The sequence below is a fragment of the Oncorhynchus keta genome, unplaced genomic scaffold (assembly GCF_023373465.1).
Source record: "Oncorhynchus keta strain PuntledgeMale-10-30-2019 unplaced genomic scaffold, Oket_V2 Un_contig_1016_pilon_pilon, whole genome shotgun sequence".
NCBI lineage: Eukaryota > Metazoa > Chordata > Actinopteri > Salmoniformes > Salmonidae > Oncorhynchus > Oncorhynchus keta.
The window spans coordinates 47501-65082 of NW_026277027.1; the positions used below are offsets into that span (position 1 = coordinate 47501).

The 17582-nt window shown below is 43.8% G+C and overlaps 1 protein-coding gene and 1 long non-coding RNA gene across 13 annotated transcripts in view; both read right to left on the reverse strand.

The window, feature by feature from the left end:
* The window catches only part of LOC127916941 (uncharacterized), a 3163-nt gene extending 260 nt beyond the window's left edge, over window positions 1–2903 (reverse strand). Inside the window, exons 1-5 of one of the 12 annotated variants that reach the window (XR_008096665.1) lie at window positions 2819–2867; window positions 2713–2748; window positions 2033–2244; window positions 1846–1915; window positions 1–161 (exon numbers count right to left, since the gene is read on the reverse strand). The exon at window positions 1–161 is cut by the window's left edge and continues 260 nt beyond it. This is a non-coding gene — a long non-coding RNA (uncharacterized LOC127916941). The other 11 variants (XR_008096674.1, XR_008096667.1, XR_008096673.1 and 8 more) reach the window with 11 other exon arrangements.
* Window positions 1–17383, reverse strand: part of LOC118382790 (general transcription factor IIE subunit 2-like) — a gene marked incomplete at its 5' end in the record, with an annotated part of 25450 nt that extends 8067 nt beyond the window's left edge. Inside the window, 2 exons of the mRNA XM_052500297.1 lie at window positions 3348–3439; window positions 17260–17383. Of these exons, the coding sequence (XP_052356257.1) occupies window positions 3348–3439; window positions 17260–17383 (216 nt within the window). The remainder of the gene's footprint in view (window positions 1–3347; window positions 3440–17259) is intronic.
* Window positions 17384–17582: the final 199 nt, after the last annotated feature.

The following is a 17582-nucleotide window of genomic DNA, read 5'->3' on the forward strand; positions in this document are numbered from 1 at the left end:
ATTACTACAGTGAACCACCTCTCTGACAACATGTCATTACTACAGTGAACCACCTCTCTAGACAACATGTCATTACTACAGTGAACCACCTCTCTAGACAACATGTCATTACTACAGTGAACCACCTCTCTAGACAACATGTCATTACTACAGTGAACCACCTCTCTGACAACATGTCATTACTACAGTGAACCACCTCTCTGACAACATGTCATTACTACAGTGAACCACCTCTCTAGACAACATGTCATTACTACAGTGAACCACTCTCTCTAGTGACAACACATGTCATTACTACAGTGAACCACCTCTCTGACAACATGTCATTACTACAGTGAACCACCTCTCTAGACAACATGTCATTACTGTCATTACTACAGTGAACAGACAACATGTCATTACTACAGTGAACCACCTCTCTAGACAACACGTCATTACTACAGTGAACCACCTCTCTGACAACATGTCATTACTACAGTGAACCACCTCTCTGACAACATGTCATTACTACAGTGAACCACCTCTCTAGACAACATGTCATTACTACAGTGAACCACCTCTCTAGACAACATGTCATTACTACAGTGAACCACCTCTCTAGACAACATGTCATTACTACAGTGAACCACCTCTCTAGACAACATGTCATTACTACAGTGAACCACCTCTCTGACAACATGTCATTACTACAGTGTGAACCTACAGTGAACCACCTCTCTAGACAACATGTCATTACTACAGTGAACCACCTCTCTAGACAACATGTCATTACTACAGTGAACCACCTCTCTAGACAACATGTCATTACTACAGTGAACCACCTCTCTGACAACATGTCATTACTACAGTGAACCACTCTAGACAACATGTCATTACTACAGTGAACCACCTCTCTGACAACATGTCATTACTACAGTGACCAGTGAACCCTCTCTAGACAACATGTCATTACTACAGTGAACCACCTCTCTGACAACATGTCATTGAACCACTAGACAACACGTCATTACTACAGTGAACCACCTCTCTAGACAACATGTCATTACTACAGTGAACCACCTCTCTAGACAACATGTCATTACTACAGTGAACCACCTCTCTGACAACATGTCATTACTACAGTGAACCACCCTCTAGACAACATGTCATTACTACAGTGAACCACCTACAGTCTCTAGACAACATGTCATACAGTGAACCACTCTAGACAACATGTCATTACTACAGTGAACCACTCTGACAACATGTCATTAGACAGTGAACCACCTCTCTGACAACATGTCATTACTACAGTGAACCACCTCTCTGACAACATGTCATTACTACAGTGAACCACCTCTCTGACAACATGTCATTACTACAGTGAACCACCTCTCTGACAACATGTCATTACTACAGTGAACCACCTCTCTAGACAACATGTCATTACTACAGTGAACATTACTACAGTGAACCACCTCTCTGACAACATGTCATTACTACAGTGAACCACCTCTCTAGACAACATGTCATTACTACAGTGAACCACCTCTCTGACAACATGTCATTACTACAGTGAACCACCTCTCTAGACAACATGTCATTACTACAGAACCACCTCTCTGACACCATTACTACAGTGAACCACCTCTCTAGACAACATGTCATTACTACAGTGAACCACCTCTCTACAGACAACAGTGAACCACCTCTCTAGACAACATGTCATTACTACAGTGAACCACCTCTCTGACAACATGTCATTACTACAGTGAACCACCTCTCTGACAACATGTCATTACTACAGTGAACCACCTCATTACTACAGTGAACACTCTCTGACACGTCATTACTACAGTGAACCACCTCTCTGACAACATGTCATTACTACAGTGAACCACCTCTCTGACAACACGTCATTACTACAGTGAACCACCTCTCTGACAACATGTCATTACTACAGTGAACCACCTCTCTAGACAACATGTCATTACTACAGTGAACCACCTCTCTGACAACATGTCATTACTACAGTGAACCAGTGAACCATTACCTCTCTGACAACATGTCATTACTACAGTGAACCACCTCTCTGACAACATGTCATTACTACAGTGAACCACCTCTCTAGACAACATGTCATTACTACAGTGAACCACCTCTCTAGACAACATGTCATTACTACAGTGAACCACCTCTCTGACAACATGTCATTACTACAGTGAACCACCTCTCTGACAACATGTCATTACTACAGTGAACCACCTCTCTAGACAACATGTCATTACTACAGTGAACCACCTCTCTACAGTGACAACATGTCATTACTACAGTGAACCACCTCTCTGACAACATGTCATTACTACAGTGAACCACCTCTCTGACAACATGTCATTACTACAGTGAACCACCTCTCTGACAACATGTCATTACTACAGTGAACCACCTCTCTAGACAACATGTCATTACTACAGTGAACCACCTCTCTAGACAACATGTCATTACTACAGTGAACCACCTCTCTAGACAACATGTCATTACTACAGTGAACCACCTCTCTAGACAACATGTCATTACTACAGTGAACCACCTCTCTGACAACATGTCATTACTACAGTGAACCACCTCTCTAGACAACATGTCATTACTACAGTGAACCACCTCTCTAGACAACATGTCATTACTACAGTGAACCACCTCTCTAGACAACATGTCATTACTACAGTGAACCACCTCTCTAGACAACACGTCATTACTACAGTGAACCACCTCTCTGACAACATGTCATTACTACAGTGAACCACCTCTCTGACAACATGTCATTACTACAGTGAACCACCTCTCTAGACAACATGTCATTACTACAGTGAACCACCTCTCTAGACAACATGTCATTACTACAGTGAACCACCTCTCTAGACAACATGTCATTACTACAGTGGTGATTTGACAGTAGGATAACTAACATGTGTGGTCCTGTGTAGCTCAGTTGGACAAGAGCAGTGACTCTAGCAACACCAGGCTTGTGGGTTCCACCAGTCATTACGTACTCACTACTGTTAGTGACATGTACTACTACAGTGGGGATTTGACAGTCATTAGGATAACTAACACTCACTACCGTTAGTCACTACCATTTAGTCACTCTTGTCGAGAGTGACTATCTGCTAAATGACACAAACGTCATGGAAATGGCATCATCCACATATTTATTTTGTGTGTGTGTGTGTGTGTGTGTGTGTGTGACAACATGTCATTACTACAGTGCGTGCGTGCAGTGAACCACCTCTCTGCGTGAACCACCTCTCTGACGTGCGTGCGTCATTACTACAGTGAACCACCTCTCTGCATGTGTGTGTCCACCTTACCTTCATGTAGTTGACTATCTTAGCCAGGCAACCAAACTTGTAACCAGAGCTGCCTGTCAGGGCCTTCAGGTTGAAGTTACCATTACTGGTGTCTGGACAGAGAAAGAGAAACTGGTCAGGTATCCTAATTACCAGCTCAAATACAGACCAGGATCAGAATCTAGACATGTTGTCCTGCTCAAATACAGACCAGGATCAGAATCTAGACATGTTGTCCTGCTCAGATAAAGACCAGGATCAGAATCTAGACATTTTGTGTGTGTGTGTGTGTGTGTGTGTGTGTGTGTGTGTGTGTGCGTGTGTGCGTGCGTGTTGTCCGCCTTCAGGTGTTACCATTACTGTGTCTGGAGAGAGAAGAGAAAACTGGTGCTCAAATAAAGACCAGGATCAGAATCTAGACATGTTGTCCTGCTCAAATACAGACCAGGATCAGAATCTAGACATGTTGTCCTGCTCAAATATAGACCAGGATCAGAATCTAGACATGTTGTCCTGCTCAGATAAAGACCAGGATCAGAATCTAGACGTTGTCCTGCTCAAATAAAGACCAGGATCAGAATCTAGACATGTTGTCCTGCTCAGATAAAGACCAGGATCAGAATCTGACATGTTGTCCTGCTCAAATAAAAACCAGGATCAGAATCGAGACATGTTGTCCTGCTCAGATAAAGACCAGGATCAGAATCTAGACATGTTGTCCTGCTCAAATAAAGACCAGGATCAGAATCTAGACATGTTGTCCTGCTCAGATAAAGACCAGGATCAGAATCTAGACATGTTGTCCTGCTCAAATAAAGACCAGGATCAGAATCTAGACATGTTGTCCTGCTCAGATAAAGACCAGGATCAGAATCTAGACATGTTGTCCTGCTCAAATAAAGACCAGGATCAGAATCTAGACATGTTGTCCTGCTCAAATAACCAGGACAGAATCAGGATCAGAATCTGGACAGTTGTCCTGCTCAGATAAAGACCAGGATCAGAATCTAGACATGTTGTCCTGCTCAAATAAAGACCAGGATCAGAATCTGGACATGTTGTCCTGCTCAAATAAAGACCAGGATCAGAATCTGGACATGTTGTCCTGCTCAAATAAAGACCAGGATCAGAATCTGGACATGTTGTCCTGCTCAGATAAAGACCAGGATCAGAATCTAGACATGTTGTCCTGCTCAAATAAAGACCAGGATCAGAATCTGGACATGTTGTCCTGCTCAGATAAAGACCAGGATCAGAATCTAGACATGTTGTCCTGCTCAAATAAAGCCCAGGATCAGAATCTAGACATGTTGTCCTGCTCTTGTGCCACACTAAGACGAGTCCTGTCAATATCAGTTATTCAATAGAGACTCATATAGTTCCTGTCAATAGCAGATATTCAATAGACTCATTTAGGTCCTGTCAATATAACATTGTACTAATTCAATAACGTTGTGATTATATTGTTTTTGTGCAAGATTTAAAAAACAAAAAACCCTCTGTGTCTGATATGGTTATCAGGGCACCAGCTAGGGGGTATCAGGGCACCAGCTAGGGGGTATCAGGGCACTAGATATGGGGTATAAGGGCACTAGCTAGGGGGTATCATGGCACCAGCTAGGGGGTATCATGGCACTAGCTAGGGGGTATCATGGCACTAGCTAGGGGGTATCAGGGCACCAGCTAGGGGGTATCAGGGCACTAGCTAGGGGTTATCAGGGCACTAGCTATGGGGTATCAGGGCACTAGCTAGGGGGTATCATGGCACGAGCTAGGGGGTATCATGGAACTAGCTAGGGGGTATCATGGCACCAGCTAGGGGGTATCAGGGCACTAGCTAGGGGGTATCAGGGCACTAGATAGGGGGTATAAGGGCACTAGCTAGGGGGTATCAGGGCACTAGCTAGGGGGTATCAGGGCACCAGCTAGGGGGTATCAGGGCACTAGCTAGGGGGTATCATGGCACTAGCTAGGGGGTATCATGGCACTAGCTAGGGGGTATCATGGCACTAGCTAGGGGGTATCATGGCACTAGCTAGGGGGTATCATGGCACTAGCTAGGGGGTATCAGGGCACTAGCTAGGGGGTATAAGGGCACTAGCTAGGGGGTATAAGGGCACTAGCTAGGGGTTATCAGGGCACTAGCTAGGGGGTATAAGGGCACTAGCTCGGCTTCCGTTTCAGGCCCTACTCTAGTGGCTCTGCGTCTGTGGCTTCAGCTGTGAGATCCTGTTTCTGGAGACCAGCCAATCAGAGCGGCCTGTTGTTGTGACTCACTAAATGATTCATCACGTGGGCGGGAGCTGCTGCTGGGTGCTAATGAGAAGGCGGGGCATTCATTTCATCTGAGAAGATTTGGCAAATAGAGAGGGGAGAAACGAGGGTGAGCTTAGCCATTGGTAGAGTGGTAAGGTCTGAGCACAGGCTGTGCCTTGTGTGGGGAAGACGAGCAGAACTGCAAGGAGTGGCAGGGAGGAGAGAGAGACACAGAGAGAGAGAGAGAGAGAGAGAGAGAGAGAGAGAGGAAGACAGAGAGAGAGAGAGAGAGGAAGAGAGAGAGCGAGAGAGAGAGAGAGAGAGAGAGGAAGAGAGAGAGGAAGACAGAGAGAGAGAGAGGAAGAGAGAGAGGAAGACAGAGAGAGCGAGAGAGAGAGCGAGAGAGAGAGCGACAGAGAGAGCGACAGAGAGAGAGGAAGAGAGAGAGACAGAGTGGGGGAAGGGAGAGCAAGAGCATCTTTTGCCTGAATCCTTTACAAGCATCCACCCCACAGTATAAGCTACACAGGTGAGTCTGCATATTTCTCTGGCACAACGATGGTTAGTGTGTGTGTGGACACACTGGCAGATCTGCAGTCTGGGTGCATGCTTGCCTGCTACAGCCATGTCTCAGGGCAAGGCGTGTGTGTGTGTGTGTGTAGTGTGTGTGTGTGTGTAGTGTGTGTAGTGTGTGTGTGTGTAGTGTGTGTGTGTGTAGTGTGTAGTGTGTGTGTGTGTGTGTGTGTGTGTGGTGTGTGTGTAGTGTGTATAGTGTGTAGTGTGTAGTGTGTGTAGTGTGTGTATAGTGTGTAGTGTGTGTATAGTGTGTAGTGTGTGTGTGTGTGTAGTGTGTGGTGTGTAGTGTATATCTACTAGCCTAATCCATCCTATGAAGCCTACGTTGTATCTGTGATTGCTTTCATAAGAGGAGGGTTTACCTTCCATCCCTACAGCATTCTGGGTAACAGCACTATATTATAAACGGTAAAAGGTTTATCAACAACAGAGGACAGACAGACAGGAGCCCAGCCTATGGGTTATGCTGTGAGCAGACAGACAGACAGACAGACTGACGGGAGCCCAGTCTATGGGTTATGCTGTGAGCAGACAGACAGGAGCCCAGTCTATGGGTTATGCTGTGAGCAGACAGACAGGAGCCCAGTCTATGGGTTATGCTGTGAGCAGACAGACAGGAGCCCAGTCTATGGGTTATGCTGTGAGCAGACAGACAGGAGCCCAGTCTATGGGTTATGCTGTGAGCAGACAGACGGGAGCCCAGTCTATGGATTACGCTGTGAGCAGACAGACGGGAGCCCAGTCTATGGGTTACGCTGTGAGCAGACAGACAGGAGCCCAGTCTATGGGTTATGCTGTGAGCAGACAGACAGGAGCCCAGTCTATGGGTTATGCTGTGAGCAGACAGTCGGGAGCCCAGTCTATGGGTTATGCTGTGTGCAGACAGACAGGAGCCCAGTCTATGGGTTATGCTGTGAGCAGACAGACGGGAGCCCAGTCTATGGGTTATGCTGTGAGCAGACAGACGGGAGCCCAGTCTATGGGTTACGGATGAGTGTTTTTGTAGCAGACTGTCAGACTAAAGGATGAGTGTCTATATAACATACTGTCAGACTAAAGGATGAGTGTCTATATAACATGAGTGTTAATATAGACTGTCAGACTAAAGGATGAGTGTTAATATTGACTGTCTGACTAAAGGATGAGTGTCTATATAACATACTGTCAGACTAAAGGATGAGTGTTTTTGTAGCAGACTGTCAGACTAAAGGATGAGTGTTAATATTGACTGTCTGACTAAAGGATGAGTGTCTATATAACATACTGTCAGACTAAAGGATGAGTGTTAATATTGACTGTCTGACTAAAGGATGAGTGTCTATATAACATACTGTCAGACTAAAGGATGAGTGTCTATATAACATACTGTCAGACTAAAGGATGAGTGTCTATATAACATACTGTCAGACTAAAGGATGAGTGTCTATATAACATACTGTCAGACTAAAGGATGAGTGTCTATATAACATACTGTCAGACTAAAGGATGAGTGTCTATATAACATACTGTCAGACTAAAGGATGAGTGTCTATATAACATACTGTCAAAGTAAAGGATGAGTGTCTATATAACATACTGTCAGACTAAAGGATGAGTGTCTATATAACATACTGTCAAAGTAAAGGATGAGTGTCTATATAACATACTGTCAGACTAAAGGATGAGTGTTAATATAGACAGTCAGACTAAAGGATGAGTGTTTTTGTAACAGACTGTCAGATTAAAGAATGAGTGTCAATATAACATACTGTCAGACTAAAGGATGAGTGTTTTTGTAACAGACTGTCAGACTAAAGGATGAGTGTTAATATAGACTGTCAGATTAAAGATGATATATAACATACTGTCAGTGTAACATACTGTCAGACTAAAGGATGATATAACATACTGTCAGACTAAAGGATGTAGTGTCTATATAACATACTGTCAGACTAAAGGATGAGTGTTATATAACATGTCTCTCAGACTAAAGGATGAGTGTAAAGGATAGTGTTTATAGACTGTCAGACTAAAGGATGAGTGTTAATATAGACTGTCAGACTAAAGGATGAGTGTTAATATAGACTGTCAGACTAAAGGATGAGTGTCAATATAACATACTGTCAGACTAAAGGATGAGTGTTAATATAGACTGTCAGACTAAAGGATGACTGTTAATATAGACTGTCAGACTAAAGGATGAGTGTTAATATAGACTGTCAGACTAAAGGATGAATGTCAATATAGACTGTCAGACTAAAGGATGAGTGTTTATATTGACTGTCAGATTAAAGGATGAGTGTCTATATAACATACTGTCAGACTAAAGGATTAGTGTTTTTGTAGCAGACTGTCAGACTAAAGCATGAGTGTTAATATAGACTGTCAGACTAAAGGATGAGTGTCTATATAACATACTGTCAGACTAAAGGATGAGTGTCTATATAACATACTGTCAAAGTAAAGGATGAGTGTCTATATAACATACTGTCAGACTAAAGGATGAGTGTCTATATAACATACTGTCAAAGTAAAGGATGAGTGTCTATATAACATACTGTCAGACTAAAGGATGAGTGTCTATATAACATACTGTCAAAGTAAAGGACGAGTGTCTATATAACATACTGTCAGACTAAAGGATGAGTGTTAATATAGACAGTCAGACTAAAGGATGAGTGTTTTTGTAACAGACTGTCAGATTAAAGAATGAGTGTCAATATAACATACTGTCAGACTAAAGGATGAGTGTTTTTGTAACAGACTGTCAGACTAAAGGATGAGTGTTAATATAGACTGTCAGATTAAAGAATGAGTGTCTATATAACATACTGTCAGACTAAAGGATGAGTGTCTATATAACATACTGTCAGACTAAAGGATGAGTGTTTTTGTAGCAGACTGTCAGACTAAAGGATGAGTGTTAATATAGACTGTCAGACTAAAGGATGAGTGTTAATATAGACTGTCAGACTAAAGGATGAGTGTTTTTGTAGCAGAATGGAGAGAGACTAGGCTGCTAGAGGACGGTTCCTGGGTCAAACTCCACAGGGAATAGGATGCCAAGCAGGCTGCTAGAGGATGGTTCCTGGGTCAAACTCCACAGGGAATAGGATGCCAAGCAGGCAGTAAGGTTGTTGTGATTCAGACTGGCATAGAGATGACTGGGCTTCTTCTCCTGTAAGGATTTCAGTAAGGACACATGCACACAAACTCTATAAAGGGTTTAATTAGGGTGGATTTGACTGTATTCACCTCCTCCAGACTGGATGGGACTAGACTTTAGGGAGGGGGGTGGGGCAGTGGGAGCCCCTGCAGAAAGAGGGGGGTGGGGGAGAGAGGAGGGGGTAGGGGTGGAGAGGGAGGATGGGACTAGACTTTAGGGAGGGGGGTGGGGCAGTGGGAGCCCCTGCAGACAGAGGGGGTGGGGGAGAGAGGAGGGGGTAGGGGTGGAGAGGGAGGATGGGACTAGACTTTTAAAAAGGGGGTTGGGGCAGTGGGAGCCCCTGCAGACAGAGGGGGTGGGGGAGAGAGGAGGGGTAGGGGTGGAGAGGGGGGAGAGAGAGGAGGGGGTAGGGGTGGAGAGGGGGGAGGAGAGAGAGGAGGGGGTAGGGGGTGGAGAGGGGGAGGAGAGAGAGGAGGGGGGTAGGGGTGGAGAGGGGGGGAGGAGAGAGAGGAGGGGGTAGGGGTGGAGAGGGAGGATGGGAGGAGAGGGTAATGTAGGGAGGAATAGAGAGGAGGTAGAGGAGGAGAGGGTAACAGTAGCTCAGTTGGTAGAGCATGGCGCTTGTAACGCCAGGGTAGTGGGTTCGATTCCCGGGACCACCCATACGTAGAATGTATGCACACATGACTGTAAGTCGCTTTGGATAAAAGCGTCTGCTAAATGGCATATATTATTATTATTATTATTAGGAACAGAGAGAGGTGTAGTGCTGGGGTACTAGGCTATGGTAGTGTGGTGTAGGTAGAGGAGGAGAGGGTAACAGTAGGGAGGAACAGAGAGAGGTGTAGTGCTGGGGTACTAGGCTATGGTAGTGTGGTGTAGGTAGAGGAGGAGAGGGTAACAGTAGGGAGGAACAGAGAGAGGTGTAGTGCTGGGGTACTAGGCTATGGTAGTGTGGTGTAGGTAGAGGAGGAGAGGGTAACAGTAGGGAGGAACAGAGAGAGGTGTAGTGCTGGGGTACAAGGCTATGGTAGTGTGGGTGGGTGGGTAGGGAGGAACAGAGAGAGAGGGTAAGGCTATGGTAGTGTGGTGTGGGTAGGGAGGGAACAGTAGGGAGAGAGAGGTGTAGTGCTGGGGTACTAGGCTATGGTAGTGTGGTGTGGGTAGAGGAAGTATCAGTTCATAATAGATAAAGAATGATATCCCTGTTCCTTCACTTCTCTCCCTCCCTCCATCAACATCAGCCAACAGAACCTCCAATAACCCAATTAGACAACACTTTCACACAGGAAGTATTACAGTAGAATTACAGTATTTTCCCCAGAGAGAGAGACCTTCAGTTACCATGACAGTGTTACTAATGTGGACTATCAATAGCCTCTACTACATAGCAACATTAAAACAGTTGAAGGCCTATTGGCTACTTCCATAGCAACATTAAAACAGTTGAAGGCCTATTGGCTACTTCCATAGCAACATTAAAACAGTTGAAGGCCTATTGGCTACTTCCATAGCAACATTAAAACAGTTGAAGGCCTATTGGCTACTTCCATAGCAACATAGAAACAGTTGAAGGCCTATTGGCTACTTCCATAGCAACATAGAAACAGTTGAAGGCCTATTGGCTACTTCCATAGCAACAGTAAAACAGTTGAAGGCCTATTGGCTACTTCCATAGCAACATTAAAACAGTTGAAGGCCTATTGGCTACTTCCATAGCAACATTAAAACAGTTGAAGGCCTATTGGCTACTTCCATAGCAACATTAAAACAGTTGAAGGCCTATTGGCTACTTCCATAGCAACATGAAAACAGTCTGATTAAAGTTGAAGGCCTATTGGCTACTTCCATAGCAACATTAAAACAGTTGAAGGCCTATTGGCTACTTCCATAGCAACATGAAAACAGTTGAAGGCCTATTGGCTACTTCCATAGCAACATTAAAACAGTTGAAGGCCTATTGGCTACTTCCATAGCAACATGAAAACAGTCTGATTAAAGTTGAAGGCCTATTGGCTACTTCCATAGCAACATTAAAACAGTTGAAGGCCTATTGGCTACTTCCATAGCAACATGAAAACAGTTGAAGGCCTATTGGCTACTTCCATAGCAACATGAAAAACAGTTGAAGGCCATTGGCTACTTCCATAGCAACATGAAAACAGTCTGATTAAAGTTGAAGGCCTATTGGCTACTTCCATAGCAACATGAAAACAGTTGAAGGCCTATTGGCTACTTCCATAGCAACATGAAAACAGTTGAAGGCCTATTGGCTACTTCCATAGCAACATGAAAACAGTCTGATTAAAGTTGAAGGCCTATTGGCTACTTCCATAGCAACATGAAAACAGTTGAAGGCCTATTGGCTACTTCCATAGCAACATGAAAACAGTTGAAGGCCTATTGGCTACTTCCATAGCAACATGAAAACAGTCTGATTAAAGTTGAAGGCCTATTGGCTACTTCCATAGCAACATGAAAACAGTTGAAGGTCTATTGGCTACTTCCATAGCAACATTAAAACAGTTGAAGGCCTATTGGCTACTTCCATAGCAACATGAAAACAGTTGAAGGTCTATTGGCTACTTTAGCAACATTAAAACAGTTGAAGGCCATTGGCTACATAGCAACATGAAAACAGTCTGATTAAAGTTGAAGGCCTGGCTACTTCCATAGCAACATTAAAACAGTTGAAGGCCTATTGGCTACTTCCATAGCAACATGAAAACAGTTGAAGGTCTATTGGCTACTTCCATAGCAACATTAAAACAGTTGAAGGCCTATTGGCTACTTCCATAGCAACATGAAAACAGTCTGATTAAAGTTGAAGGCCTATTGGCTACTTCCATAGCAACATGAAAACAGTTGAAGGTTCTATTGGCTACTTCCATAGCAACATTAAAACAGTTGATTAAAGTTGAAGGCCTATTGGCTACTTCCATAGCAACATAAAAACAGTTGAAGGTCTATTAGACTACTTCCATAGCAACATTAAAACAGTTGAAGGCCTGTATCAGGCTACACTAACAACATAGTAACAACATATAAAACAGTCTGATTAAAGTTGAAGGCCTATTGGCTACTTCCATAGCAACATTAAAACAGTTGAAGGCCTATTGGCTACTTCCATAGCAACATGAAAACTGTATATAATAGACATGCTGTCTGCTGTTCTCTGACTAATGACAGGCATGTATCAGGTTACACTAACAACACCATGTAACATAGAACTGTATATAATAGACATGCTGTCCTCTGACTAATGACAGGCCTGTATCAGGTTACACTAACAACACTATGTAACATAGAACTGTATATAATAGACATGCTGTCTGCTGTTCTCTGACTGATGACAGGCATGTATCAGGTTACACTAACAACACTATGTAACATAGAACTGTATATAATAGACATGCTGTCCTCTGACTAATGACAGGCCTGTATCAGGTTACACTAACAACACTATGTAACATCCTGGTGAACTGTATATGTGTGCAGACATGCTGTCTGCGTGCTGTGCGTCTCTGACTAATGACAGGCATGTATCAGGTTACACTAACAACACCATGTAACATAGAACTGTGTATAATAGACATGCTGTCCTCTGACAGGGTTAGACCAGGACAGCACCAGCCTGTATCAGGTTACACTAACAACACTATGTAACATAGAACTGTATATAATAGACATGCTGTCTGCTGTTCTCTGACTGATGACAGGCATGTATCAGGTTACACTAACAAACACTATCTAACATAGAACTGTATATAATAGACATGCTGTCCTCTGACTAATGACAGGCCTGTATCAGGTTACACTAACAACACTATGTAACATACTGTGAGTCAGTCCAGGTCAAAGCTACCAGAGCAGATGATGACAGTGGGCTCTCCACAGGAGAGAAGAGGCCCTGACTCAGCTGCTAAACACACACACATCTGATAACCAGTGTCTGTAGTTAGAGCAGTACTCCAGGACAAACCAACCATTTCCCCTCAGTCTCTCAGGTCTGGTTCACTCACACCAAACTGGGTCAGTCATCACAGTCGGTCTCACTGAGGTCCTGGTGGTGTGTGTGTGCTGAACATAGCGTGCTTGTCATCCTCCTCCTCTTCATCATCACAGTGTCTCCCTGGCAGCTCTGGCCTTCCTCCACGAGCTGCTGGACTGTGGCTGCTGTGTCAAGGTGAGACCAGGCCTGTTACTATACTGTAGCTGTTCCAGGGTTAGACCAGGTTACTATACTGTAGCTGTTCCCTCCACCAGGTTACAATACTGTAGCTGTTCCAGGGTTCAGGTTACTATACTATAGCTGTTCCAACCACCAGGCCTGTTACTATACTATAGCTGTTCCAGGGTTAGACCAGGTTACTATACTATAGCTGTTCCAGGGTTAAACCAGGTCTGACTATACTGTAGCTGTTCCAGGGTTAGACCAGGTGTTACAACATAGCTGTTCCAGGGTCTCAACAGGCCCACTATACTATAGCTGTTCCAGGGTTAGACCAGGTTACTATACTATAGCTGTTCCAGGGTTAGACCAGGTCTGTTACTATACTGTAGCTGTTCCAGGGTTAGACCAGGTTACTATACTGTAGCTGTTCCAGGGTTAGACCAGGCTTACTAACTATAGCGTTCCAGGGTTAGACCAGGTTACTATCCTATAGCTGTTCATCAGACCAGGTCAAGACCAGGTACTATACTGTAGCTGTTCCAGGGTTAGACCAGGTCTGTTACTATACTGTAGCTGTTCCAGGGTTAGACCAGGTTACTATACTGTAGCTGTTCCAGGGTGAGACCAGGTTACTATACTATAGCTGTTCCAGGGTTAGACCAGGTTACTATACTGTAGCTGTTCCAGGGTTAGACCAGGTTACTATACTATAGCTGTTCCAGGGTTAGACCAGGCCTGTTACTATACTGTAGCTGTTCCAGGGTTAGACCAGGTTACTATACTATAGCTGTTCCAGGGTTAGACCAGGCCTGTTACTATACTGTAGCTGTTCCAGGGTTAGACCAGGTCTGTTACTATACTATAGCTGTTCCAGGGTTAGACCAGGTCTGTTACTATACTATAGCTGTTCCAGGGTTAGACCAGGCCTGTTAATATAACCTAGATCTAACCTAAACCCATTGTAATAACCTGGATCTAACCTAAACCCATTGTAATAACCTGGATCTAACCTAAACCCATTGTAATAACCTGGATCTAACCTAAACCCATTGTAATAACCTGGATCTAACCTAAACCCATTGTAATAACCTGGATCTAACCTAAACCCATTGTAATAACCTGGATCTAACCTAAACCCATTGTAATAACCTAAACTATGGTTTTCCTTCTCATGCAGGGGAAGACCCATCGTGACCTGATGGAGGAGGAAGGTCCCTTCCACAACATGGTGGAGAAGATCCACAGTCCCACGGGGTCACAAACCGAGGTGGTGTAAGGGGGTTAAAGGGGTCGTTGCCACAGTGACCAGGGCCAAGCAGGAAGTTAGGTCATGATCGTTGACCCTGAATCTGAACCCGAGACTGACTGTGCTGTGTGCTCACAGTTTGAGAACAGTGAGACTGCACCTTCGTATGTGTGAGATTGTGTGTGTGTGTGTGTGTGTATGGAATGGTGGTGTTATCTAATCAAAGCACGTCAGCAGGGAAGGCAGGAGAGAAGAAGAGCTCTCCTTTGCCAAGTCCAGGGTTTTGACAAGTCTATTATTCGACAGATGTTTAGCATCTTCATCCATCACCACATTGTAAGTACAAGACATACCATTCGAGACAGCTAAAGACACAGAGGAGATCCACAATGATAGCCAACCCTCTAGGACCCTACAGAGCAAGGAAGTCCCCCAAAGTCAACGACCAAGATGACCAAGATGCACCAAGATGACCAAGATGACCAAGATGACCAAGATGCACCAAGATTACCAAGATGACCAAGATGACCAAGATGACCAAACATTTAATTAACTGTCGTAGTGTTTCCAGATTTCTATGAAAGTTTTCCTTCCCCCCCCAAAAAATAGTAATTATGATAAAAAGCAGGTTGTGTGTGTTGGAATGGTGTGGGCGTGTACAGGTTATTAGAAATATGAATGGAGCAGACCGCTGATTGGACCATCTCATCCGGCTCACGATGATGACCTCATCCTCTTTGAGGAAATAACAAGCATTTTTAAAATGGTCTGTTTGAGATCCAAGTGGGCGGTGGGGGGGGGGGTTTCTGAAGTGTTTTTTTCCCCTCCAATTTATGATTTGACCACAAATACGAGTATAGGATTAATAAAAAACATTACCGAGTTCAGCTAACTTTTAAAGTTAATATTCTGTTATCACTGGACAGTTACTTTAAAATGTCACCAAAAGACCCAGCTACCACAGAACACGTCCCACATTTGAATGTAATTTACAGATGGTTCTTATTCCCTAATGTTTCGACTGCCCTCATCCATTTGTAGTGAAGTCCTCATCCAAGTGAAGTCCTCATCCATTTGTAGTGAAGTCCTCATCCATTTGTAGTGAAGTCCTCATCCATTTGTAGTGAAGTCCTCATCCATTTGTAGTGAAGTCCTCATCCATTTGTAGTGAAGTCCTCATCCATTTGTAGTGAAGTCCTCATCCATTTGTAGTGAAGTCCTCATCCATTTGTAGTGAAGCCCTCATCCATTTGTAGTGAAGCCCTCATCCATTTGTAGTGAAGTCCTCATCCATTTGTAGTGAAGCCCTCATCCATTTGTAGTGAAGTCCTCATCCATTTGACAAAAACTGTTCACAACTTGCTGAGTCGTAACGATGTCATCAACATGTTGCCTGTGATAATGTCACCACTCATCAACATGTTGCCTGTGATAATGTCACCACTCATCAACATGTTGCCTGTGATAATGTCACCACTCATCAACATGTTGCCTGTGATAATGTCACCACTCATCAACATGTTGCCTGTGATAATGTCACCACTCATCAACATGTTGCCTGTGATAATGTCACCACTCATCAACATGTTGCCTGTGATAATGTCACCACTCATCAACATGTTGCCTGTGATAATGTCACCACTCATCAACATGTTGCCTGTGATAATGTCACCACTCATCAACATGTTGCCTGTGATAATGTCACCACTCATCAACATGTTGCCTGTGATAATGTCACCACTCATCAACATGTTGCCTGTGATAATGTCACCACTCATCAACATGTTGCCTGTGATAATGTCACCACTCATCAACATGTTGCCTGTGATAATGTCACCACTCATCAACATGTTGCCTGTGATAATGTCACCACTCATCAACATGTTGCCTGTGATAATGTCACCACTCATCAACATGTTGCCTGTGATAATGTCACCACTCATCAACATGTTGCCTGTGATAATGTCACCACTCATCAACATGTTGCCTGTGATAATGTCACCACTCATCAACATGTTGCCTGTGATAATGTCACCACTCATCAACATGTTGCCTGTGATAATGTCACCACTAATCAACATGTTGCCTGTGATAATGTCACCACTCATCAACATGTTGCCTGTGATAATGTCACCACTCATCAACATGTTGCCTGTGATAATGTCACCACTCATCAACATATTTAAACCACAGCCAAGTGGCCATGATACTACTCTCTCTAGAAGGGGGGAGGGGGGCATCTGTACACACACCGATGTAAATAAAAAAACATACTTGCATTGAGCACATGGTGTTATTTCACTTGCCTAAAATTATGATGATGACGATGACGATGATGAATAAACAATGTAAGAAAAACAAACTGTTGTTTTTTTTGGACCTGCCTTAATTTGTCCAATTTAAAACTATTTTTCCTTTGAAAAATGTTTCTACTTGGAGTAAATGGAAACCTTTTCGCAACAGACTAAATGTTTTACAACAACAGACTAAATGTTTTACAACAGGATCGCCATAATGATTACACCCCTGGTCTTACCTGCGCCATGTTTGGACCCGGAGGCCTCCTTGTCAGCTTTGGACTTCTTCTTCTTGGAACCGCCTGACTCGGAGGCTGCAGGTCTCTTCTCAACCGTGGGCTGAGAGAGAGCCCTCTTCTTAAAGAGTCCCGCTAGCTAAAGAAAGACAACACAATGTTAGGGCTGGGTCCATCCTGATACAACGTTACAACGTTAGACGCTAGCTCCAGAAATACATAAAATATATACCTCAAGGCAACACAATGTTAGGGTTGGGTCCATCCTCTAAGTTAACATATAGCGGCATTATTAGCTCCTCAAAGACATGCACAACGTTGTTACA